This window comes from Aotus nancymaae, unplaced genomic scaffold, assembly GCF_030222135.1.
Source record: "Aotus nancymaae isolate 86718 unplaced genomic scaffold, 86718_ANA_hifiasm-v0.15.2.pri h1tg000089l, whole genome shotgun sequence".
NCBI lineage: Eukaryota > Metazoa > Chordata > Mammalia > Primates > Aotidae > Aotus > Aotus nancymaae.
In genome coordinates this window covers 6,256,301-6,282,738 of record NW_026988504.1, presented here as the reverse complement: position 1 = coordinate 6,282,738, position 26,438 = coordinate 6,256,301, and the positions used below count along the sequence as shown (strand labels likewise).

The 26,438-nt window shown below is 53.0% G+C and overlaps 1 protein-coding gene across 2 annotated transcripts in view; it reads left to right on the top strand.

Annotated features, from left to right (window-relative positions):
• The window catches only part of MGAT5B (alpha-1,6-mannosylglycoprotein 6-beta-N-acetylglucosaminyltransferase B), an 84,930-nt gene that overhangs the window by 21,130 nt on the left and 37,362 nt on the right, over positions 1-26,438 (top strand). For both annotated transcript variants that reach the window (XM_064369739.1, XM_064369738.1), the window contains 5 exons: positions 14,540-14,655; positions 15,284-15,357; positions 16,092-16,262; positions 17,008-17,172; positions 17,888-18,057. In XM_064369739.1, coding sequence (XP_064225809.1) covers positions 14,540-14,655; positions 15,284-15,357; positions 16,092-16,262; positions 17,008-17,172; positions 17,888-18,057 — 696 coding nt within the window. The remainder of the gene's footprint in view (positions 1-14,539; positions 14,656-15,283; positions 15,358-16,091; positions 16,263-17,007; positions 17,173-17,887; positions 18,058-26,438) is intronic.

Sequence of the window (26,438 nt, the reverse complement as noted above, 5' to 3'; positions counted from 1 at the left end):
TTTGATAGAATCTTGCTCTGTCACTCAGGCTGGAGTACAGTGGCATGGTATCTACTCACTGCAACCTCTGCCTCCCGGGTTCAATCAATTCTCGTGTCTCAGCCTCCCTAGTAGCTGGGATTACAGGCGTGCATCACCATGCCTGGCTAATTTTTTTGTATTTTCTGTAGAGATGGGGTTTCGCCATGTTGCCTAGGCTGGTCTCCAACTCCTGACCTCATGTGATCTGCCCGCCTTGGCCTCCCAAAGTGCTGGGCTTACAGGTGTTAACCACCATCTCTGGCACAGTGGAGTCTTTCTAAATCATCAATAAGGCCAGCTCCCTCCTCTGCTCCCCCCTCCCTCTTGGCCCCCCAGCTGACTCAGGTAAGAGCCCAAGTCCTTCCAGTGACCCCACCACACCTGGCCCCATATCCCTCTGGCTCCTCCTGCTGGTTCTGCCACTGTCCCTGGAGCACAGTGATTTCAGGCTTTGCTCCCCCAGGCAGGGGTAATGACGTTGCACACAGCCCAACCCCAGCTCTGCTCCTTTCAACAAGGGGACTGCATGTGTGCATGGGTGTATTTACGTGTTTATTTTTTGTTTGGGAGAGAGGAGTCTTCTCTGCTTTCGCTTGGGGAGGGGGCCTCCCCAGCATTGGAGCGGGGGGCTGTGGATGAGCCAAGGAGGAGCTGAAGCAGAAGAGAGCAGTGCGAATGCAAGCCAGGCTGGAGCTGGGGTGGGGGCTCCATGTCCCGTGTGGTGTGTGTGAGAGAGGCAGAAGCAGACACAGAGACACAGTGACAGAGAGGCTCTGTCTCCCTGGCTGCAGAGCTCATGTGTCTAGCTGTGTGCACTCAGGTCTCCCGGTATGCATGTCTGTGGGCACCTGTGTACATGAGTCTCTGTGTTTTAAAAGGAAAGTGATCAGTTTCAAATAAAATAACAACCCCAGCAAGCACCTTAGCCAGCGGCGGGGAGATCAATACCCCCGTTAATTGAATGCAACTCTCATAAATCAGGAGAGGAAGTCGGAATTGAACCTCCTTCCTGAGGTGGCCTGGAGAGCTGGTTCTCAGGATAAGCAGTAAGCAGACTGGACCAGAATCAGTGATTACCTCATGGGACTGGGAGAAAGGGGCTGAGCCTCAGGGGCCTTGTTAGGGGACCAGCCTCAAGGGAGTTGAGGATTGGGGCCTGCGAGGAAGTAGCGACCTGCCACCAGCCACCTGCGGAGCCAGAGTTCCCCGCTGGCCCTGGCCCGTCGCCCTAGGCCCCAGGTGGTGGAGGGAACAGAGCGTCTGGGGCCGGCACGCGGCCTGCAGCGTTGGCTGCCTCTGCTGTCCCCTGGGATGGTGCCCGGAGGCTGGCTGCATCGGGTCAGCCTTGGGAAGAGGGGTGGGTGGTGACCAGAGGCCTAGCTTGGCCTTCTTTCACTTTCTGAGTAAGAAACGACGGTTTTGGTGGAATGCCTGGGGCTTAGTGGGTGTGCAGAAAATACACTCAGGCCCAGGTCTCCCATGCCAGGTGCACTGAGCTGTTTTGCAGATGCAGTGAGAAGCAGCGAGGCTGGTGCAGGGTCAGTGTCAGTCCTGGGGGCTCGCCGTGTGACCTTGGGAAAGCCAGTATATCTGCTCATACATCCTGGGACCTTAGGACCCAGGCAGGCTCTTGAGGTCACAGTGGCCATTGGAGGTGACTGAGGCCACAGGAGGTCACTGTGATGGGTTTGGGCCCACCAAGGGGCAGCTCCAGCAGGCAGGGAGGGAAGGGCTCTCAGGGAGCACACCTGATAGCCTGGGAAGTCATCGTCCCTTCTCCCCATCCCTGCCCAGAGCTGTATGCAAACCCCTGTGGTCTTAGAAGCTGTCTCGGGCCACCGTGGGTCCCTTCACTGGGAGAGAGGCGTCTGGTTGGCAGGTCAAGGGCCTCTTTCAGCCAGTGCCACACAAGGGCAGCCCTCGGCCCCCAGTGGCACGTTCTGGATCCCAGTGGACTTTGCTGCTGAGCTGGCTGAAGTAATCATTATTAATCATCATAATAATGAATGATGATAATAATGAATGATGATAGTAATGAATAATAGTAACAGCCACTCTCTATTGGGCCCTTATGGACTTTGAACATCCCCAGCAGCTTGGTGAGGAGGATCCCACGCAGGTCTGAGCCAGGCCTGCACTCTCTTCACAGCCCCGAGGTGCAGAGAGCTGGACCAGCCACGTGGCAGCCAGGTTTATTGGGGATGGGGTGTGACAAAGTCCCCAGATTCCCAGTGCAGTCTCTGCCGGGCTGGGAGGGAGGTGGGACTCTTCAGGCTGCAGGGGTGTCCTGTTAGCCCTGCGGGCTTCCTGATCATGACCAATGTCCCAGCTTTTCTGTTGGCGGCAGGGTGGGCCCAGAGACCTTCACTCACTTCTCATCGGCTGTGCCATGGGTGGCCTCCTGGCCTGGCTTGGGAATAACCTGTCACTACAGGATTGTGTGCCAAGGCCTGGGCCAGGCTCACTGCTGCCAGGGACGCAGGCCCCACAGAGTCCTGGGTCTGAAGGGGGACAGTGAGTGGTGGATCACAGGGTCACTCCCTCAGAAGGGGCTGCAGTTCTGTCCTCGGTCCCTCTGAGCCATTTAAACCTCTGGTGGAGCAATTTCAGAGTCGGGAGACTCACCGCTTTCTGATGTGGACTATTCTGTTGTTGGGCAGATCTGACTGGGACTTTGTCCAGAAGCGGATGAGACCTAACTTTGACTGAATGTCCATTACCAGTAGTGATAATAATAGTAACACCACCAATAATCATTATAGCTAGGTATGAGCGCTAGTATACCTTAGGTATACCTGTAGCTCCGTATAGGTGTCTTAGGAGTTCAGTCTGCAAGAGCAAAGTTCCAGAGCCTGGGGGGCTTGTAGACAGCAGACATTTCTTTTACTTTCTTTTTTTGAGACAGGGTCTCCCTCTGTTGCCCAGGCTGGAGTGCAGTGGCATGATCACAGCTCCCTGCAGCCTTTGCCTCTCAGGCTCAAGCAATCCTCCTGCCCCAGCCTCCTGAGTAGCTGAGACTACAGGTGCACACCACCATCCCTGGCTAATTTTTATATTTTTGTAGAGATAGGGTTTCGCCATGTTGCCTAGGTTGGTCTTGAACGCTTGAGCTTGTAATTGGCCCACCTCGGCCTCCCGAAGAACTTGGATTGCAGGCGTGAGCCACTATGCCTGGCCTCAAACATTTATTTTTCACAGTTCTGGAGGCTGAAGGTCTGAGACGAGGGTGCCAGCATGCTGAGGTTCAGGGGAGGTTCTTTTGGGTTATAGGTGGTCAGCTGCTTGCTGTGTCGTCACACGGTGGGAAGAGGCTGAGAGAGCTCTCTGGGGGCCTCTTTCTTTTTTTTTTTTTTTTCCCTGAGACTGAGTCTCACTCTGTCACCTAGGCTGGAGTGCAGTGGCACTATCTCGGCTCACTGCAACCTCTGCCTCCCAGGTTCAAGCCATTCTCTTGCCTCAGCCTCCTGAGTAGCTGGGATTATAGGCATGAGCCACCATTCCTGGCCAGGTGGGAAGTCTTTAGAAGGAAGCTCCAGGACTGTGCTGAGCCAGCGGTCTGACCCCCGCGAAGCCCCAAGTGCCGGGCAAGAAGGAAACTGGCAGACCCCGTGTGGAGAGGGGAAGGTGACCTCGGGCTGGTCCTGGAGCTCCAGACACAGGGCACTGGCACGGAACGTCAGGTCCCTGAGGCTACCCTGAGGTCCAGTGACTTACTAGGAGGACCTCAGAACTCAGCACAGCCATGATCTTCTCGGTGATACCTCAATCCTGTGAAAGGATATGGACGAAAAGCAGCCAAGGGGAGTGGCGCAGGGGCAGGGCAGGTCTCTGGAGACCCGCCTGGAGCACCGGTGTTCCTCTCCCCGTGGAGCCGGGGCAGGGCCCTGGAGACCCGCCTGGAGCACCAGCGTTCCTCTCCGCATGGAGCCGGGGCAGGGCCCTGGAGACCCGCCTGGAGCACCGGTGTTCCTCTCCCCGTGGAGCCGGGGCAGGGCCCTGGAGACCCGCCTGGAGCACCGGCGTTCCTCTCCGCATGGAGCCGGGGCAGGGCCCTGGAGACCCGCCTGGAGCACCGGCGTTCCTCTCCCCATGGAGCTGTGGACAGCGCTTGCTGTCCCAGCCATGATGTGGGACCACACACGTCGGTGTTGCCAGCCTTGGTGTCCAGAGATGTGATGGAGGCTCGGTCTCAGAGACATGACTGACCACTCAGGGACTGGGCTCTGTCTCTGGCCCTTCCAGAGGTCAAGCTGAGGCAGTGTGGCCCAAGGCCCCCACCATCAATCACAGGGAAGCAGAGACTATTGGGGGTGGCCTAAGGCACCAGGTAGACAAGGACACTCTTATCAGGGGGCTGGACACTCCAGGGCTTAGGGGTGAGCTCCCAGAAGTAGGTCCAGGTCAGGCCTTTCTTTGGAATGTGTGGATGTGGACCTCCCAGAGCTGCCCAGCTCACCCGTTACTGCACGCACAGCATGGATTCTTGGGTACCTGTGTGTTCTTCCCTCTTGCCCTTGAGTGGCTCAGTGATACCCTGTGATACGCCCCAGGGTTACCCCACACAGACACGCCCCAGATTGCTCTCCCCTCTGCCCCCTCTCCCTGATAACCCCCCTCAGTGTGTCCTGGAGGCTGGGCCTGCATTTGGTACATCTGTGTTGGGTTCCTCTGTGCCCAGAGCCCGGCACCGAGCAGGCGCGTGGTGAATATGTGTGGATGCATGTGGATGATGGGCCCTCTTCGGGGACACCCCTCCTGAGCTCTCCAGCCTCCCCTCTCCCTGCTTCTCCTGACACGGGCCGGGCCTTCACTGCTTACATTCGTGCTGCTCTGCTGGAAGCCACCGGTTCAGGCTCACCTGGGTTAACAGCCTTCCTCTCTGCAAATGCATGTAACGAAGACGTGAAAGGAAGGAAAGGAAAATGCACTCGGAGCAGGACCAAAGGGCCCTTGGGCATTCGCAGCAGCTGGAGAAAGGCTGGGTGCATTTGGTGGTGGGAGTAAGCCCAGGGCATTGTCCGCTGTCCTGCTTGCCAGGGTAGATAGAATTCAAGGTTTGTACCCTGGTGATGGAGCCTGCAGGGTTAGGGTGGTTGTTGCCTGGGAAACCCCTTATGCCAGAGCAGTTTCGGCCTCGCCTCCTGTGGGGAGTGTTGGCTGTTATCCCAGCGGAAACAGCCCTGAAAGTCCCATCCCCCCGGATGTCACTCTCTAGACCGGCGGTGGGGGTTCTGGCCTTTTGCTGGGTGTTGGCCTTGATCCTGATGTCCTGCCCCCGCCCTGTACATGGACCCCTTCCAAGCGAAACGGCGCATTCCTGCCTGTGTCAGAGCCCACCTGTTGGCACCACCTTCCCAGGCTGTAAGAGGTGGAAAATGGATTTTCTTCCAGCAACCGAGCGTGTCTCAGGACAGCCTTTTCTGATGTATCGAAGCCAGTGTTCCACTTGCGGCTCCAGCTTGCTTCCCTTGCCGAAGACCAAGGCCTGGAGGCCCCTTGCAAGCTTGTAGGCACTGCACTTGTGCCCAGGGATTCATTAGGGCCACCCGGCTCCCTGTTCTCCCCAGGAGCCTCCTCTCCAGCTGGTGCTCTCCAGCCGTGTTGCCTGTTCAGCAGCGTTCTGGGCTGGGTGGTGTGAGCTTTGGGGCCAGGCTGCCTGGTTGGACTGATTTTCTTATTTAATAACTGCGTGACCCTGAGCAAGTCACTGTCACCCAGCCTTGCTGTGCCTTGTTTCCTTCTTGTTCTGTACAATGGGGGCATTAAAAGGGACCAAGATGTTGTCATGGGCATTGAATGAGATCAGAGTATAGACAGAGCTTGGCAAGCGCCTGTTCAATACCTGTTGGCTGTGTAACTGCCATGATCATTAGTGGAAAGGTTTTCTCCTGTCCTCCTAAAAGTCTAGAAAAGTCCCGCCTCCCTGGGCAGCCTTGTGACATCGGGTACCTTCCCCGATAGAAAAGATTTTAATAGCAGGGCTGCTGTAACACAGAGGCACAAGCCGATTGTGTTAAACCAGCTGTCCCCAACCCCCTGGCATGGACCGGTACTGGGCCATGGCAGGTTAGGAAGTGGGCTCCACAGGAGGAAGTGGCGGCAGGGGAGAAAGTGAGGTTCATCTGTATTTACAGCCGCTCCCCATCACTCGCAGCTCCGCCTCCTGGCAGATCAGCTTCGGCTTTAGATTCTCATAGGCGTGAAAACCCTGTTGTGAACTGCGCATGTGCGGGATCTAGGTGGCGCGCTCCTCATGAGAATCTAACGCCTGATGATCTGTCACTGTCGCCCATCACCCTCAAATGGGACCATCTAGTTGCAGGAAAATGAGCTCACGGCTCCCGCTGATTCTACATGATGATGAGTTGTATAATTATTTCATAGTAATAGAAATAACGTGCACAGTCAACGTAACGCACTTGAATAATCCCGAAACCATCCCCGTGGCCCCTCTCCCCCCGTCCATGGAAAAACTGTCTTCCGCAAAACCGGTCGCTGGTGCTAAAAAGGTTGGGACCACTGGATTAAACGACAGAAATTGATTGCCTCATGGTTCTGGAGGCTGGAAGTGTGATATCAAGGCGTCAGCAGGCAGGTGCTCGGGAAGGATCTGTTCCAGGCCCCACTCCAGGCTTCTGGGAGTTCCTTGGCTGACGGCAGCACAATCCGAGTCTTCGCATGGTGTTCTCTCTGTGTGCAAGTTTCAGATCAAATTTCCAGTTTTGATAAAAACACCAGTCATACTGGATGAGAGCCCCACTTTACTCCAGGATGACCTCATATCATCACTCATTACATCCGCGAGGACCCTGTTTTCAAGTAAAGTCACATTCTTAGCTATCGGGGGATAGGGCTGCAACATGTGAATTTGAGGGGTGCATAATTTAGCCCATCGCAAAGATTGTATTTTATAATATATGAATATCACGTTTTTTTCTTTTGTTCCTACACAAAGAATGTTGTAGAGAATGAATATCACATATTAAAACATTTTCCTTGATCTACAAGGGTTTTTGTTGCCCCCTGATTTTTAAAGAAATTCAGACATTTTCGAGGGCCCCTAAAAGCAACATAGGCCCTGGCCTGCACCTCCTGGCCCCGGTGGAGAAGTCAGCGCTGGTGCTGCCCACCCCACGGTGACAACGCCGAGGCCCTGGGTTCCTCAGACCACAGCGGCTGAAGGCTGTTGTCCACCGTCTCCCCGGTCCAGCCCCTCCTTTTCTCTTCCAACCAGGCATTTCCCAGTCATAGATCTGCTGTGGTTGGAGGCTTTACAACATCTACTTTTACTGTTACTTTTAGAAAAACCTCTCAGGGAGAGAAACCTAATCATATATTATTTGAAAATAGAAAGGGCTGCGCAAATGCTAAGTCCAGTATAATAATAGTGACGCCGAGTAATTCTGTTTTGAACAAGTTGAACTTGTTAAATCAGACAGATGCCATCTGCACTATTTAAAGCCTGTGCTGGCGATAGGTTTTATGCAGACATGCTTATTGTAGGAAAATTGCTGAAACCCCCAAAAAGTAAAGTGCTTTGCTTTGTAGTCAGGCGTATGATGCTTCCTCTCAGGAATGGGATGACTGCTGTCCCTGGGAGCAAAAACATCTCGAGCACGTATTGAGCACCTCCAGTGTGCTGAGTACTTTACATTTGAGCATGTATTGAGCACCTTCTGTGTGCTGAGTACTTTACATTCGCGCATGTATTGAGCACCTCCAGTGTGCTGAGTACTTTACATTTGAGCATACATTGAGCACCTCCTGTATGCTGAGTACTTTATATTCGAGCATGTATTGAGCACCCCCTGTGTGCTGAGTACTTTACATTTGAGCATGTATTGAGCACCTCCTGTGTGCTGAGTACTTTACATTCAAGCATGTATTGAGCACCTCCAGTGTGCTGAGTACTGTACATTTGCACATACATTGAGCACCTCCTGTATGCTGAGTACTTTATATTCGAGCATGTATTGAGCACCTCCTGTGTGCTGAGTACTTTACATTCGAGCATGTATTGAGCACCTCCAGTGTGCTGAGTACTTTACATTCGAGTTGAGCACCTCCTGTGTACTGAGTACTTTACATTTGAGTATGTATTGAGCACCTCCTGTGTGCTGAGTACTTTACATTTGAGCATGTACTGAGGACCTCCAGTGTGCTGAGTACTTTACATTTTAGCATATATTGAGCACCTCCAATGTGCTGAGTACTTTACATTCGAGCATGTATTGAGCACCTCCTGTGTGCTGAGTACTTTACATTTGGCCTCACAGCTAATCCTCACAATAACCATGTTACTCGGATTTCATAGGAGTTAAAGCCTGAGTTTAGAGAGGTTACGTAAGTTGCCCAAGATCACGCAACTGTGAAGTGCAGCCAGGATTTGAACCCAAGACCTCTGACTCCCAGGCTTTCACTCTTTCCAATATATTCCTGAATAACGTCCCTGAATAATATGGAGAGTCACTGACCCAGGGCATCCCTTGATTTCTCTCTTTCCTATGAGAGCAGCAGGAGAATTAACGCTTGGCCTTCAGCAAGAGGAACATGGTTGGCGAAAAGAACTTCCTGACAGCAGGAGCATCCAGGAGAACCTAGACTCTCTCTCTCTCTTTTTTTTTGAAACAAAGTCTTGTTCTGTCACCCAGGCTGCAGTGCAGTGGTGTGATCATGGCTCACTGCAGCCTTGACCTCACGGGCTCAAACAATCCTCCTGCCTCAGTCTGAGTAGCTGGGACCACAGGTGCACGCCACCATGCCCAGCTAATTTAAAGAATTATTTATAGAGATAGAGTGTCACTCTGTTGCTCAGACTGGTCTCGAACTCCTGGGTGCAAGTGATCCTCCTGCCTTGCCCTCCCAAAGTCCTGGGACTACAGGCGTGAGCCTCTGGGCCCGGTCCTGGACTCCCTTTCGTGATGGATTAAAATCTACTTCCCCTCAATTCTGCAGATGGTGACTATCTTCGTTTCCTAGGGTTGCCGTAAAAAATGACCACAAACCAGATGCCTTAAAACAACAGGAATTTACTCCTTCCCAGTTCTGGAGACAGGAGGTCTGAAAATAGGTTGTCAGCAGGGCCGTGTTCCTTCCAAAGCTCAAGGGAGACTCCTCCCTGCCCTTCCTGGCTCTCCTGGCGGATGCTGGCGGTGCCTGGCATTCTTTGTCCTGCAGACGCTTCACTCTCTCTCTGCTGCCTTTGTCATGCACGTAGCCTTCTCCCCTGGATGTCCACATGTGGCCTTCTTAGAAGGACCCCAGTCACTGGGCTTAGGGCCGGCCTGATGTGGTATGACCTCATCTGAACTAATTGTACCTGCAAAGACCGTAGTCCCAAGTAAGAACACATTCTTTTTTTTTTTTTGGTTTATTAAAAAATAAGTTTATTGGCCAGGCATGGTAGCTCATGCCTGTAATCCCAGCACTATGGAAGGCTGAGGTGGGTGGATCACGTGAGGTCAGGAGTTTGAGACCAGCCTGGCCAACATGGTGAAACCCCATCTCTACCAAAAATACAAAAATTAGCTGGGCGTGGTGGCACATGCCTATAATCCCAGCTACTTGGGAGGTTGAGGGAAAAGAATCAATTGAACCTGGGAGGCGGAGGTTTGCAGTGAGCAGAGATTGTGCCATTGTACTCCAGCCTGGGCAATGACAGCGAAACTCCGTCCCCCAAAAAGAAAGTTTATTGAGGTATATTTTTCATAAAGTCACTAATATTAAAGGTAGAACTTGATGGAGTTTTACATATGGACAGAGTCACCTACTGAGATTGGGTTATATAAAATATTTCTAGTACACAAGAACATTTCCTGTGTTCCTTTGGCACAAGTCATTCTTAGCCCCTAAGCCTAACTGCTGCTCTGACTTCTATCAGCGTTACTTTTTTACCTGTTCTTGAACATCATATAAATGGAGTCACAGAGTACATAATCTTTTTTATTTGAGATTGAGTCTTGCTCTGTTGCCCAGGCTGGAGTGCAGTGGTGCAATCTCAGCTCACTGCAACCTCCGCCTCTTGGGTTCAAGCAATTCGATTCTCCTGCCTCGCCTCTCAAGTAGCTGGGATTACAGGTGCATGCCACCACGCCTGGCTAATTTTTTCTTTTTGTATTTTTAGTAGAGATGGGTTTCGCCATTTTGGCCAGGCTGGCCTTAAACTCCTGATCTCAGGTGATCCACCTGCCTCGGCCTCCCAAAATTCTGGGATTACAGGTGTAAGCCACCACACCTGGCTTATAATCTTTTCATTTGGCTTGTCAACATTATGACTCTGAGATTTGTCTATGTTATTGCACGTAGCTATATTTTTAAAATTTCCCTAGGTTATTGGGAATAGGTGGTGTTTGGTTACATGAGTAAGTTCTTTAGTGAGGATCTGTGAGATCTTGGTGCACCCATCACCTGAGCAGTAAACACTGGACCGTATGTGTAGTCTTTTATCCCTCACATAAGGCCGTATTCTGAACTTCTGGCTGGACATGAATTTTGGGGCCACTCTTCAGCCTATAGTGATGGAGCCCCTGGGTATGGGTCCCACACTGGGCAGTGCCCGGCTCCACACAGGAAAGCTGAGTCTCTGTCCTCAAGGCCTCAGGACTCCATTCAGGGTTTCAGGCTGGCCACTCGCAGCCACACCCCACGGCGGGGCAGGGGATTCAGAAAGTGACCTAGCTCTTGCAGGGTGGATGGAGAAGAGCCTTGCTCCGGGGAGAGGTGCCTCCAGGAAGGGCTGAGATGCATTGGGGTCTGTTCCAAGGTCTCTAGCTGACCTGGCAGAGCCCCTGGCTTGTCTCGACATAGGTTGTTTGCGCCCTGGGGTCTCTGGTGAGAAGATAGGACAGGCACCCAGTGTTTTCTCCACCTTGGGTGCCTCCTGTCATGATGGGAGCCCTAGAGCCCACCCTCACCTGCCCTTGCTGGTCTCCAGTCCTGACCCTGCCTCTGTACTCTGTCCTTGAAATATTTGTTCCAGGCCTGGTGCAGTGGCTCACACCTGTAATCCCAGCACTTTGGGAGACGGAGGCGGGAAGATCGCTTGAGTCCAGGAGTTGGAGACCAGCCTGGGCAACATTTTTCTACAGAAAGTTAAAAAAAAAAAAATAGCCGGGTGTGGTGGCTCATGCCTGTGGTCCGAGCTACTTGGGAAACTGAGGTGGGATGATTGTTTGAGCCCGGGAGGTTGAGGCTGCAGTGAGCTGTGATCACGCCACTGCACTCCAGCCTCTGTCCAGGGTGGCAGAGTGAGATCCCTTCTCTCACTCTCTTATATACAAAATATTCATTCCTGTCAAAGACACATCCATCCTGTCCCTGTAGGTCAGCATGGAAAGTAGCTCCATGGTCTTCATCTGGACCGATTTCAGAGCCTGGCAGACATCACATTGGCACGTTTCTTCCTGGGGTGGACCCAGGCATTCTTGGTGGGAGCACATCAATGCCAAAAGGGCGAACACTGGTTCTTGAAACAATCTTAGTAGCGGTAAAAACGTCTAAGAAACCTCCTAGATGGGCAATAATGAGAAAAGGTTGATGTGCCCTGGTCTAACCCAAGTCCCTGGTGCTGCCGCTTCAGCCACATCAATATCAATGCTGATCACTAATGCAAACTGTGCTGATGTCACACAGGTGCCACGGGCCACCCACTTTGCTGCTCTCTCCTCATTCAGTCCTCATGATGGTAGCTGCCCTTCTGTCTTAAAAGATGAGAGTGCTGAGCACAGAGAGGCTCAGTGACCTGCCCAGGGTCACACAGCTCATAGGGGGCCGAGCTTCCTCTCAGCTCCTTGTATGGTACTGGTAATGAACCTTGATGAGTTTTGGATGGATGAAAAATACTCCTACTTCCTTCTGCCTGAGGACTTTTCGAGCAAAAGAAGCAGCTGGCTTTTAAATCTCTTCTCTTTCTTCTTTGCAATCTCACCGAAGGCTGTTGTGTGTTGAACCGTGTGCTCCAAAAAGCCATGTCCAAATCCTGTTCCCTAGAACCTGTGAATGTGAACTTATTTGGAGATAGGGTGTTTGCAGATATAATCGAATTAAGAGGAGGTGCTACTGGGTTCGGATGGGTCCTGGTATGGTGGCTGGTGTTCTTGTTAAGAGAGGAAACATGGACACAGACACACATGGGGAGGAGGCCGTGTGAAGGCAGAGGCCGAGGTCAGGGTGAAGCAGCCACGGGCTGAGGAACACTGAGGGCTGCTGGCTACTTCCGGGAGCTGGGAGGGGCCTGGAGGAGGCTCCCCCGGAGTCTGAAGGCACTGGCCTGCTGCCGCCTTGCTGTCTGACTTCCAGCCTCCAGAGCTGCCAGAGGAGAAATGGGCGTGGTCTTAAGCCACCTGGTTTGTGGAACTTCATTTCAGTTGCCCAAGGAAACTAACACAAAAGTGATGGTATTTTTTAAGAGTTTTATTTTTATTTGTTTTTGTCAAAGTTTGCCTTGGGCACTGAACTAATAATGAGTGAGAGTATGGGCCGGGCCCACAGTGACTCACTTCTGTAATCCCAGCACTTTGGGAGGTCGAGGGCGGGTAGATCACCTGAGGTCGGGAGTTTGAGACCAGCCTGACTAACATGGAGAAACCCCATCTCTACTAAAAATATAAAATTAGCAGGGCATGGTGGCGCATGCCTGTAATCCCAGCTACTCGGGAGGCTGAGGCACTGAGGCAGGAGAATAGCTTGAACCCGGGAGGTGGAGGTTGCGGTAAGCTGTTATTGCACCATTGCACTTCAGCCTGGGCAACAAGAGCAAAACGCTGTCTCAAAAAAATAAAAAAATGAATAAAGAGTGGGAGGATGGACTGGATTGTGCGTGCGCGCGTGCACGCACGTGTGCATGTGTGTGTGCATGTGTATGTGTGTGCATGTGTGTGCATATGTGTGTGTGTGTGCATGTGTATAGTTGGGGGGCTCGTTCCCCATTCCTATCATCTACCTTTTGTCCCCTCCCCCATGTGTCTGCTTTGCCCCCACCTGTCACCCTCACTAGTCCCCCGTTGGGTATGGGGCCACTGCCCTTTCTCTCCTTAGGGAAGGTGGAGGTGGGAGAGGATGGTGGCTGCTGAAGGTTCACACCATCCCTCCTCTAGCGGGTAGCTCACCGGGCTCAGAAGAGGAGGAGGGTGAGGAAGTTGGAAACATCCTTCATTTAATTCCCATTATGTGCAGTCATAAAGACCAGTACCTTGTATAGGGATAAACAGAGCTTAAACTGGGCCTGCAAAGCCATGGGGTGAGGTGAGAATCAAAGGAAACGAAATTAATATGTTAAAAAAAGGCAAGCAGCTTCCTGGAGAAAAACCCCCAGGGCTGTCCTGTGTGAACAGGTCTGCCAGCCGAGGGGAATCCATCTCAATAGAAGTTTGCAACAAGATAAACTCTGCATATGATGGCTAATAAATGTCCCTGAAAGCTGAGTAGTAATCCCACAGGAAATAAATTCTCTAAAACTAAAAGCGACACTAGTATTGGTGGTGAGGTGGAGGGCTGTGGTGGTGGCAGTCACCTCGTTTAAGATCCTGGGAAGGATTTGTTCTCAGGAAGCCAGTGATAATTTACTGGAGTTTTAATACCTGGCAAGTTCCCAGACTTCTGTGGGTGGAATTTATTTTGGCACAATACGGCCCCTTGGGAGGAAATAGACAGACTCGGAGAGGCCTGGCTGTGCCTGGGAAACGGCCTCTGTCACCTGTGTGGTCCCTGGACAGAACCTTGAAGTTCTGGACGGAACCTTGTGGTCCCTAGCCAGACTCTTGAAGGGAATTCCTCTGCTTCTTTCAGTCCCATGCACTGCCCTTCAGCACACAGGCAGTAACACACAGACGTGCCTGACACGTGCAGATAGGGTCACACGTGCAGATAGGGTCACACATGCAGACATGATCACACATGCAGACACGATCACACATGCAGACACGATCACATGTGCAGATATGATCACGTGTGCAGATATCACACGTGCAGATAGGATCATACATGCAGCTATGACCACACATGCAGATATGATCACATGTGCAGATATGATCACATGTGCAGATATGATCACACATGCAGACATGATCACACATGCAGATATGATCACACATGCAGACACGATCACACATACAGATATGGCCACATGTGCAGATATGATCACACGTGCAGATATGATCACACATACAGATATGGCCACATGTACAGATATGATCACACGTGCAGGCATCACATGTGCAGATATGATCACGTGTGCAGATATGGTCATGCATGCAGTTGTGGGCACACATGAAGTTGTGACCAACAGGTGTAGGTATGGGCTTTCCCATATGTCTGTAATGTGTGTACTGGATGGGGTGGGCTGCCAGCTCCATCTTCTCGCCAGATTCCCGCCCCACCGATCAGTCTGCTCGGGTCAGGGTTTGGGAGCCTGGGGCACTATAGAGCCTGCTGCCTTTGCCTGTGGGCCTTACTAGTGGGGCCCTCCTGGGAAGGTCACCCTGGCCGGTTCTGCTGCTCACCTCTGGCTTCTCCCACTTAGGATGCCCCCTGGAGCCGGCCTCATGGAGCGGATCCAGGCTATTGCCCAGAATGTGTCTGACATCGCCGTGAAGGTGGACCAGATCCTGCGACACAGCCTGCTCCTGCACAGCAAGGGTGGGTGCCGGGGGTGGGGTGCCCTCTGCCTCTAGGAGGCCAATGAACTGGGTGCTGGGTGGGCCCTGGGAGGGTGGGACACCTGGTGTGTGGCCAATTTCTCCTGACAGCAGCTCTCCTGGCTCTTCCGGGCCCCAGCTTAGACTTTCAGCAGGAGGAATGGGGATTCACTACCCCCAACCCAGCAGGAGGGTGCAGAGGACAGAGGAGGTCCCTGGAGTCTCAGCCTCTGGGGTCCACAGTTCTAGGAGTGAGGCTTCCTGGGGAAAGGTCCCTGGGTGGCCCCTCCAGTCCCTGTGATGTGGGGAGCAGCGAGCTGGCGGCTGCAAACCTCATTTCTGCCTCCTCAGAAAACACCGGGGATGGTTTCGGGTGGGTGCTGAGGTCTGCCCATCCAGGCAGCTGCTGGGTGGCTGAGCACACTAGCTCCTCACTGCTTCTGAACCCCTCGAGGAGGCTGGGACAGCCCAGGCCTGGGGGTGACCTTGTGGGTGGGTTGTGTGGCTGGTGAGCTTTAAGGCGGGAAACTGGCAGCGGGTTGTGTGGGAAGCTGCCTCCCGCACCCAGGCCTCTCTCCCTGGCCTCCTCCCTGGACCCAGGGCTTCAGCAAGGTGACCCCTCCCTGCAGTGTCGGAAGGCCGGCGGGACCAGTGCGAGGCACCGAGTGACCCCAAGTTCCCTGACTGCTCAGGGAAGGTGGAGGTGAGGCCCGGGGCTGGGAGGTGGGGATGTCCACTAGCGAGGGCCTCTCTTGCCAGCCCTGGCCGACCAACCCGGGCACAAGCTGGCAGAGGCCAACTTCAGGGAAACAGCTTCTCTGCTCAGTTCATCCGCCCCACCCATCATCCCAAATCCCCCAGGAGGCATCGCCCTCAGGGGTCAGTGCTTTTTCTCAGCGAGTGATTAAATCTCTGTGTGTCACCACCAGCAGGTGGATTCCCCTAGAGACTCAGAGGAGTGGCCCTGACCGCCCTGTCCCCGATCCTCCTGGCCCAGACAACAGCTGGACGGAGTCTTCCTGTCCTGCCTCTGGGGCCACCGTGGGCTGTATGAAGTCTGTCTCTGTAGGAGCCTTGGAGGCTGTTCCCTGACCTTGACCTCTAGCCCAATCCTGCTCCAGTAGCAGGGAGACAGGGACCAAAGGGAGAGGGAGACAGCCAGGCCTCCCGGCTCTTTGCCCCAGACCTTTAAGCCAGCTTTATCTCCCAGGCCCTCCTCTTTCCAGACCTGAGGGCTGGTGGTCTGCCTCTGCCATCTCTGGGGTCCTTCGGGCAGGTCCTGGTTCAATCTCTTCTCTGCCCTGTTGGATCAGCAGGGCGGGCCTTGTGGTCCCCATCCTGGGGGACCTCAGGGCCCCTGGGAGTGCATGTGCAGGGGAGCCCCTGGGGGTCGGTGGGGCCGGCGCGGCCCCCTGCCCAGCCTGGCCCTCTCTGCAGTGGATGCGTGCCCGCTGGACCTCTGACCCCTGCTACGCCTTCTTCGGGGTGGACGGCACCGAGTGTTCCTTCCTCATCTACCTCAGTGAGGTCGAGTGGTTCTGCCCCCCACTGCCCTGGAGGAACCAGACGGCTGCCCAGAGGGCATCCAAGCCCCTTCCCAAAGTCCAGGTGGGCCTGGGAGGTGGGTGGGCCAGTGAGGGGCTGGCGTGGCTGGACATCCTCAGGGACAGCAGGCAGAAACCGTTGCCCTGGGGTAATGAGACTGAGCGGCTGTGCCAGGTGTGCGGGCAGCTCCCAGCCCACCCTGCTGGGCAGACGGGAGGACAGCCTGCCGGGGCCTGTCTGCCTTCTTTGAGATGCCAGCAAGCTGGGCTTCTTTGCAGGGCAGGTGGGGGACCTGGAGGTGCCCCCTTAATGGACTAGAATAGTAGTAATAGCAGCTGCCACTTATTGAGGGCTTTCTGTGTCTAGACGCTTTATTTGCACTTAAAGCTCTGGCCATTCTTGTGTGATCTTATTTGACAGACACTGCATCTAGGGTTTAGAGTTGAATTAATGGGTTCAGGTGCACAGTTGCTGTGGTGGCCACATCTGTCCCCTGCCATCAGAGTCCTGGCTGTGACCACCACCCTCACTGCCTCCCTGTAGTGGCTGGGATCCCGGGAACTGCTGTGATCAGCCGCCTCCCTGGAAGGGCTGGAGTTTGTGGTCAGAGCTGGGCTGGGGAGGGTGTATTGAGGGGGAGGGCAGGACTCCCTGGTTTCAGGGGCCGATGAGCCCCTTAGAAAGTGCAGAAGAAGCTGGAGCAGGCCTCAGGCTCATGGGAGGGTTCCAGGCCCTGTGCCCTGGCCAGTCGGAATGATGGTGGCCGCCGGTCGAGGGGCAGAGAGAGCTGAGGTCTGGACCCCTCCAGGCAGTTTTCCGAAGCAACCTGTCTCACCTCCTGGACCTGATGGGCAGCGGGAAGGAGTCCCTGATCTTCATGAAGAAGCGGACCAAGAGGCTAACAGCCCAGTGGGTGCTGGCTGCCCAGCGGCTGGCACAGAAGCTGGGAGCCACCTGGAGGGACCAGAAACAGGTGTGTGGCCCCTGACCCCTCACTTCCAGGAGCTGAGAAAGTTCAGGGCGCCTGCTTCTGGGGGGCATGGAATAGGTCTTCAAACAAGCTGTAGTGGGCCTCTGAATTTGATCAGAGGGAGAGAGGGGTGGGGATGGCAGAGTCGGGGTAGATGTCTGTGGTGGTGGCCCCTGGCCCTTTTCAAAGTTGAGACAGAATGGCAAGTTCCCAAGGGGTCCTGCATTCTGTGTACATCTGGTTCATGTCAGGCAGAAAAGTCATGGGATTGGCCTGGAAAGTTGGGAATGTTCTGGGGAGCTTTGTTAGCTCATCCTTCCATCGTTCCTTCCCCCCGCCGCCTCCTTTCCTCCCTCCCTCCCTCCTTCCCTCCCTCCCTCCTTTCCTTCATCCACCCAGTAGATATTTACATGACTCTCACATTGCCCTTTTATTTCTTTCAGAGTCCTTGTCATTTCATGAAATTATCTCTTGTCTGTGTTCACTGTTGTCCACCTCTTCCATCTGGAACATAAGCTCCATGAGGGCAAGCACGTGACTATCTTGTTCGCCTGTGTCCCCAGTGCCTGGTCTGGTCACTCTGGTGCCAGAAAGCACCTGCCGGGGCCCAGCCTGGAGACAGGGTCTGCTGCCGGCTGGTATCCTGGCTGGTTCCCTGGGGAGCAGGGCTGAGAGCTGCCGCTCCTCCCTGCTGACCCTCTGTGTTCCACCAACCCAGATCCTGGTCCACATCGGCTTCCTGACGGAGGAGTCTGGGGACGTGTTCAGCCCTCGGGTCCTGAAGGGCGGGCCCTTGGGGGAGATGGTGCAGTGGGCGGACATTCTGGCTGCGCTCTATGTCCTGGGCCATGGCCTGCGGGTCACAGTCTCCCTGAAGGAGCTGCAGAGGTGAGTGCTGGGGAAAGCCACTGGCATGGAGTGGGCAGGAGGGGATGAAGGGGAACCCCTTCCCTGGAAGCTCCTGCTCCGCCTGCACGTCCCATGGTCCTGAGACCCTGGGAGGCGTCCTGGTGTCCTGCGGGACATCACCACTCCTGATCCCCCTCCTCCTGCCTGGTCTTGGGGGAGGTAGCAGGGAAGCGTATTTGCATAGCGCTATCTGGCCAGGGCGTGGCTCCTTCTTCGGTGTTTCTGCTCAGGGGCTAGCACATATTGGCTTGTGGAATTGAGCCATGTCTGCACGTGGGGTCCCCTCTGTCTGCCATCCTGGGAGATTTGGTTTCTCTTCTCGAACTGGGCTTCTTCTTGGGTCTATTTTAGTATCTGGAGACCAGCAGGATGTGGAGGGTGGGGGGCGGGTGGATAGGTGGTACCTATCCCTTACCCAGTGCTGGACTTTCTGGGTCCCTCAGATGCTGTGGGAGGTGGAAGGGCAGTGATTAGAGGCTCCCCTGGGTGCTTGAGGGCAGGATGGGGTGAGGCGGAGAATGTGGGATGTCAAGGAGGTAAGAGTGTGTGTGTGTGACTGAGTTTATTTTTAACTACTGTTTCTGTGGGATGTAGGAATACAGGAGATTTTTCTCTCTTTATTAATAGTTGTTTTATGATATTTGATGCATACAAAAGTCTATGCAAAGTATGCTGTGAAACACAAGACTCAAATCAGCTCCCACAAGTGGCCATCCACTTAATGTCACCAAGGACTCTGCATCTGCCTGAGAGTGTCCCCCGATCTCTCTGCCTCCTCCCCAGATGAAACCTTAGCTTGAACTTTGTGTATATTATTGCTTTTTTTTTTTTTAATGGAATTTCTCTCCATTTCCGGCTAGAGTGCAGTGGTACGATCTCGGCTCACTGCAACCTCCACCTCCCGGGTTCAAGTGATTCTCCTGCCTCAGCCTCCCGAGTAGCTGGGATTACAGGTGTGCACCACCATAACCAGCTCATTTTTGTATTTTTACTAGAGACAGGGTTTCACCATGTTGGCCAGGCTGGTCTTCAACTCCTAGCCTCAGGTGATCCACCCACCTCGGCCTCCCAAAGTGTTAGAATTACAGGCGTGAGCCACTGCACCCAGCCTGCTTTTTTCATAAAAAGTGTTTTTTTTTTTTTCATGTTAGTGTATCCATAAACAGTTTATGGTTTGCTTTTGTTTTGTTCTGGTTTCAAGCTTTGAGAAAATGGCATCTACTATACGTGGTCTCCAAACTTGCTTCCTTCAAACTCTGTTTCAAAGACTCATCCATGTCCTTGCATGTAGCTTTATTTCATTCATTTTCACTTCTATCTAATATTCCATTATGTGAATGTGCCATAATTATGTGTCAGTTTTTCCTGACTGTGGATATTTTTTCCCGTGTTTAAAATGGTTTTGGACGTTGCCCTGGTGGACACTCTTAGACATGTCACACTGGGTACAGACTTAGATGCACAGTCGTTGGGTCTTGGCATAGTGAAAGTTGAACTTTACAAGATAATGCTGAATTATCCTCCAAGGTGATTGGTACAATTCAGAGGCTCACCAGTGCCTGAGTTTCCACGGGGTCACATTCTCACCTATACTTAGGGCTGTTAGACATTCTGATTGAGGGTGAAGCCTGGCATGATGATGTCTTGTTATAGTTGCAACTTGCATTTCCTGAAATGTAATGGGCTGAGCATCCTGACCTGTTTATTTGTGGTTCTTTCATCTTGATGAGATGCCCATTGATATGGGTACCATATGATATGGGTTATCATTTCCATATTGAGTTGTAAGAGCTCTTTATATATTATGGATGTAAATTCTGTGTGAGTTACATGTGTTAAAAATCTCCTAATTTATGGCTTGTCTTTTAAATTTCTTTATGGTTTTTTGGCAGGTAAAAGAAGTTCTTAATTTTAATGTAATCGAAGTTATTCATCTTTTTTTTTTATAGTTAGTGATTTTGTGTTTGGTAGAATTTTTCCTTCCTTCCTTTCTTCCTTCCTTCCTTCCTTCCTTCCTTCCTTCCTTCCTTCTTTCCTTCCTTCCTTCCTTCCTCAGGGCCTTGCTCTGTTGTCCAGGCTGGAGTGCAGGGGCACAATCATGGCTCATTGCAGCCTCCACCTCAAGCAACCCTCCCACCTCAGCCTCCTGAGTAGCTGGGATTACAGGCATGCGCCACCACGCCTGGCTAATTTCTGTATTTTTAGTGGAGACAGAGTTTCACTATGTTGCCTAGGCTGGTCTCCAACTCCTAGGCTCAAGAGATTCACCTGCCTCAGCCTCCCAAAGTGCTGGGATTACAGGCATGAGCCACCGTGCTTGGCTTTATTCCTCCTTTTCGTTGACTTAAAATTTTTTCTATCGATACATAACGTGTACATATTTATGGGGTATGTGTGATATTTTGTTACATGCATCGAATGTGTAATGATCGAGTCAGGGTATTGGGATGTCTATTACCTTTAATATTTATTATTTTTATATGTTGGGAACATTTCAAGTCCTCCCTTCAAGCTGTTTGGAAATCTACAATAATTGTTGTTAACTACAGTCATCCTACTCCACTATTTTTTCTTTTTTTTTTTTGGGACAGAGTCTCACTCTCTTGCCCAGGTTGGAGTGCAGTGGCACGATCTCGGCTCACTGCAACATCCGCCTCCTGGGTTCAAGCAATTCTCCTGCCTCAGCCTCCTGAGTAACTGGGACTACAGTCGCATGCCACCATGCCTGGCTAATTTTTGTATTTTTAGTAGAAATGGTGTTTCACCATATTGGTCAGTCTGGTCTTGAACTCCTGACCTCAGGTGATCCACCTGCCTCGGCCTCCCAAAATGCTGGGATTATAGGCATGAGTCACCACGCCCAGCCTCTGCCATCTTTTTCAAAAAATTTTATTTATTTTAAAATAGAGATGGGTTTTCACTATGTTGCCTAGGCTGGTCTCGAACTCCTGGGCTCAAGTGATCTGCCTGCCTCAGCCTCCCAAAGTGCTGAGATTATAGGCATAAGCCACATGCCCAGCCTACTCTGCTATCATAACGTAGAACCTATTCCTTCTATCTAATTATATGTTTGTACTCATTAACCAAACCAACCTCTCTCCATCCCCCCTCCCAACCACATTTGATGAGATTACTCCTCAGGGCCTTCCTTAAAGGCCCCAGAATTGTTTGCATGTGAATCAACTTTTCTTCATTGGCCCATTAACTTGTACTCAGGTGGTTTTCAAGTGGTTTCCTTGTGAGTTCCCGCCAGAGCCTGCCTCCTCTCTTGCTGGTCTAATTGGCCTTCTCTCTGCTAATGCTGATGCTCTGTAGCACAGGAGGGTTGGCGAGCAGAGCATGCTGATGAGGACGGAGCCATGACAATCTCAGGTTGCTAGGACCCAGCAAGTGCCAGTCTGGGCAGCTACTCAGTTTCTGCACTACTTCCCTGAAACTCAGAGTCTGCCAGTAACTCAGGTAGGACGTCCGTGGCTCCGATCAGAGGGAGGATTCTGGACCGGTTATATTGAGTAGTGGGAGAAGGAAGCTGGGTCTGGGTTGTGTTGTGTAGGAGGCCGCTAAATGACCCAGGGGTTGAAAGGTTTTCATTCCCATGGGCTGAAATTCACAGCGCTGGAGTCATCCTCTTAGGTGAATGCATGTGTTTCCAATAGGCTCAGTAAAGATGAGGCTTCCCTTTCTGCTCCCTCAAGGAATGGGAAGGCATCTCCAGTGCATTCATGACAGCCCAACACCACGCGCACAAAATCATCTTTCCGTAAGAAGGGCAGATATCTGACAAGTCCCCTTGAGAGGTGGAAATGGAACTCCATTGCATCTTAGCCCATGCTGCATTTCTGCTGTCTGAAACCTGAGCTCTTACCTGAGCTCTTACCTGCCCAGAGCTCTGCTTACCCTGAGCTCTTACTCGCCCAGAGCTCTGTTTCCTCCTCTGATCTCTCCCCTGGGACCAGCACTGAGCCTGTGGTCAGCCCAGCTTCCAACACCCTTCTCAAGGCCAGGGCAGGGACAATGGGGTGTCTGCACTTGGGAGGTGCAGAGTGTCTCCAGAAAGGAACAGCACATGTAAGTGGGGATATGGGGCAGAGGCAGGTTGGCGCCTGGGACTGAAGAGGTAGCTGCACGCTTGTGGCTGTGTTAAGAAGCACAGTCCAGGTTGGGGACAGGCTCTGGAGCAGGAAGTACCCACCTTGAAACAGCAGGAGCTGGAGCTGCAAGGAACCCCGCTGGGAGCTGTCCCTGAGTGTTAGTGCTGAACCCACTGACAGACTCCCAGTGCTGTGAGAGGGAAACAGCACGTCCCTCACGCTGGCTCTCACCCTGGTGACATCTTGTCAGAGCTAGCTGTTTGCACTGTGCAGGCCACTTCAGAGGCAAGGTGTAGGGCCCACTTGCCCGCCTGCACCCACTGCTGTACATGAAACTGTCCACCCCCGGCTCCCTCTGAACAGAGAGCCTGAAGATGCATCGATGCTGTCTGTGGAGCAGAAGGCTGCAGAGGCAGCTCACATTTGCAAATTATGAAGAAAGGTGATCTTTCCCTGGCTTGGAAGCTTCCCACAGGGAAATCAGAAGGGGCAGGGCTGAGGAGGAGGGAGAAGAGAAGGGACCTGGGTTGGGGGAAGCTAAGGAGGTCTTGAGCAACTTGTGAGTGGTACAGCCGGTGATGGTGGCTAACCATGGGCCAGACCTGCCTCAGCAGAGCAGCAAACAAGGGTCTAGTGGCCCTTGATGCCTGGTTCACCAGAGACTCCAGGATGTAGTGAGAAGGGTTCTGGGGTGGGGGCTGTCTGCAGCCTTGCATCTTAGGCTCTGTCACACAGTCCCTTGTGAGCATGGCACATACATGCAGCCTCTGCATGCACACATGCATACATGTGCATATCCACCACATGTGTGCACATACGTGTCGGGATCACTGACACCTCGCCTCACCTCAAGGTTAGATGAAGTCATGTTTACCAAACAGCATTCAGCCCGGGTCCTTCCTTCTGACTGTGCAAGATCTGGGGAGAGGTGAGACATCCTTCCCTTACTGCTCCCTCAGGGAATGGGAAGGCGTCTCCTATGCATTCATGACAGCCCGACACCACGCATACAGAATCATCTTTCCATGAGAAAGGCAGATGTCTGACAAGTCTCCTTGAGAGATGGGAAGGGAACTCAGTTGTTTTGCATCTCTGTGCATGTGGGTTTCTGCTCTCTCACCTTACCTGGAGCTCTTACCTGCCCAGAGCTGTTTCTTCCTCTGGTCTCTCCACTGGACCCCGCACTGAGCCTGTGGTCAGCACAGCTGCCAACACCCATCTCGGGGCCAGAGCAGGGACGACGGGGGTGGCTGCACTTGTGAGGCCCTGGTAAAAGGTGACAAGATCAGGAAATGCCCCTCTGCTGCCTTGTCCTTTACTATTCATATGCCCTCAGACATACACACATAGAGACCCACATGCACACATATGTGAACACCCATTCACATGCGTGCACACATGCATCCTCACCCACTCACATACACACTCATGTACATATATTCAGCCTCTGCACCCACACATGCACACCACTCACACACCTGAATCTGCACACACCCCACATATACTCATGCAAATGCATGCTCCTGCACGTGCAGACATGGTGCGCCTATACATACACACATGCACACCCTCTTGCACACACGTGCTCACACATACACGTCCACACACCACAGAGATTCACTGTCTTCTACCAAGCAAGGCGCCACTTCCTGTCAGGCTCTTGCAGACCTGAAGGTGCTCCAGGGAGAGGGTGCCCCATCTCTGGTTTGCAGTTTGTTAAACGGGCAGGCCCAGGGCTGTGCTTAGATGCCGTGGCCCTTCTTCCCCTGTGGGGTGTATGTGTGGATTAACAATCTTGCTCAGACAGGGCAGAATGGTGTAAACAGCTCAGCTACCTCAGGGGATCTCCTTAGGAAGGTGATTTCTAAATCTGTTACCAAATACAATTTAAAAACAACTGAAAGAATAAAAATAAAAACAAAACCACCTTCCCCAGAAGAATTCCCCAGGAGAATTTGTTATGCCTACAAAATTCACAGCCTCTGCTGTGGTTGAAGCACATTCAGGGTGGGGGTTCTTAACCCTGGCTGCAGCAAAACCACCTGAGGTGCTTTGGAAACTTACCAGCATTTGGACCCTGCTCTAGGCATCTCTGACTTCATCCATCTGGGTTGGGGGCCCAGGTAACAAGTTTCAGCTCCCAGTGACTCTAATAGGCACCAAAGGCCGAGAAGTAGAAAAGCTCGAGGCTGTGGCTTTTCTAAGCCCCTCACCCTGGTACACAGAATGGGTGACAGTGGGGCTGGGACACTGTGGAATGCATGGCTCCTTCAAAAGGCCTCGCCTGTGTCCCCACTGCAGTCATAGGGGATGGGATTAGGGCCCAGGCTCAGGGCCCTCGAAGAGATGTAGAAAGAATGGAAGGACCCTCTGCACACCTCAGATCACCCAGGATACCCTTGGTTGCTGGAGTGTGGCCTAGTCGGGGCGGGGGTCAGGCCACAGAGGCACCCCGTGGAGGTGGCCCAGATGGTGGGGCCTCTGGCGTCCTGCACAGGGCAGCCGGGGGGAGTCTGCTGGCCTGGATTGTACTTTGTGCCATGCCCTCTCTTGGATGTACTTTCTTCCTGCTTCCTTTGTAAAGTCGGGGCATTGCATTGGTCCCCATAGTTGGAGGGGTCAGTGGCAGATGTGAGGCCAGGGTGGAGGCAGAGCTGTGAGCTCCTAAGCACATTGTCTGCTAGGGCCTCTCTGATACAGAGATGCAGGCCTTTCCTCACAGCAGAGATGTCGATACAGCTTGAGATGCGGATGAGCCTCCTGAGCTGCCATAACAACGGAGTGCACGCTGTGGGGCTTACACAGCAGGAATGAATGAACTGAATCCCCAGGAGCGAGTGTTGGCAGGGCTGGGGCCTCCCGAGGCTGTTGGGGAGTCTCTGCCCCAGGCTTCTCTCCGGGCTCCTGGTGGTTTCCTGGTGAGGAACTTGGTGGCCCTTGTCCTGTGGCTGCATCTGTACTGTCATCTCTGCCTTTGCCTGGTGGCCTCCCTGGGAGCATGTCTGTGTCCCCCTCCTATAAGGACCTATTGCATTAGGGCCCACCCTGATGCCCTCATGTTAACTCAGTTACCTCTGTAAGGACCCCAACTCCAAATAAGGTCATAGCCTGAAGAATTGGGGGTTAGGACTTCAGTATGTCAATTTGGGGGTGGGGACACAATGTGAACCCATAATAAGATGCAAGCGTTGGAGCCTGGACAGGGCCCTGGGCAGAGTTCCCACCGAGTACCCGAGAGCCCCTCAGGGAGAGGCAGAGCACCCAGGTCCTTCTCAGAGCTGGGAGCCGTTCTGTGGGAGCAGCGCCAGGTTAATTTGAAAACAGGTCAACAGGACGTGAAGGTAATCTGAATTCCGAGTGTCTCGGCTTGGCTTCTGCGACAGAAACGTCTCCCTTGGCTGGCAAAATGACCTGTGTGGGAGGCGGCGGGACAAAGACGCGGCTTGTACATTTGTTGTAGTTCATTCACAGATGTTCCGGCAGATGTCCTGGCCACTGACGGAGCACAGGGCTGGATGGATGAGCCGGCCCCGCTCCGTGCCTCGGGTTTCGGTGTTTTAATTAACCGGCTCACTGGAGTGACGTTTGGGGCCACGGGCAGGATCCACATCTGGCTTTGCTGCTGCAAGATGAGGGAGGTGGCACGAGGGAGCCGTGGGCTCTGTGATGAGATTGCAGCCAGGCAATGTCAGCGGTCCCCACCTGTGCCCCCGAGGTGGCGGAGGGAAGGGGATGTCAGACCCCGGCACCTGCCCGGCTGCTGCTTCCTGAGAAAAGCTGGTGTGTGCGCAGGTCCAGGGTGGGCGCCTGAAAGTTAAGCCTTTCCCTTCCTGCTTTCCCAAAATCAGCTGTGCTCATCAATTTTATTTGCATAATTTCAAGCATCATTAATAGTACATGGCATGAGGAAAAATTACTGAGCTCTTCCTCCATCCATGAGTGAAATTGGGTTTAGTAGAAAATTAGTTGACTTAACTGGCAAATGATGAAAGCTTGAGAGAAGAATGTTTAAATAAGGAGGACTAGGAGGGACGACTCCTGGCTGTCAAGCACGCAGCCAGGCTAGAAAGCCGCCTCCTGCCTGGGGCCCGGTGCCCAGAGGAAAGGCTGGGGAGGGTCCCCAGAGAATGACGATGGTGGGGACGAAGGTGCTTCCTCCTGCACAGTCCACTGTGACCAGCTGAGGCAGGTCTTAGATCTGGATATGACTGGATATCTGATCCAGAGATCAGATCTGGGTATGACTGGCTCAGACTGGTCTGAACCAAT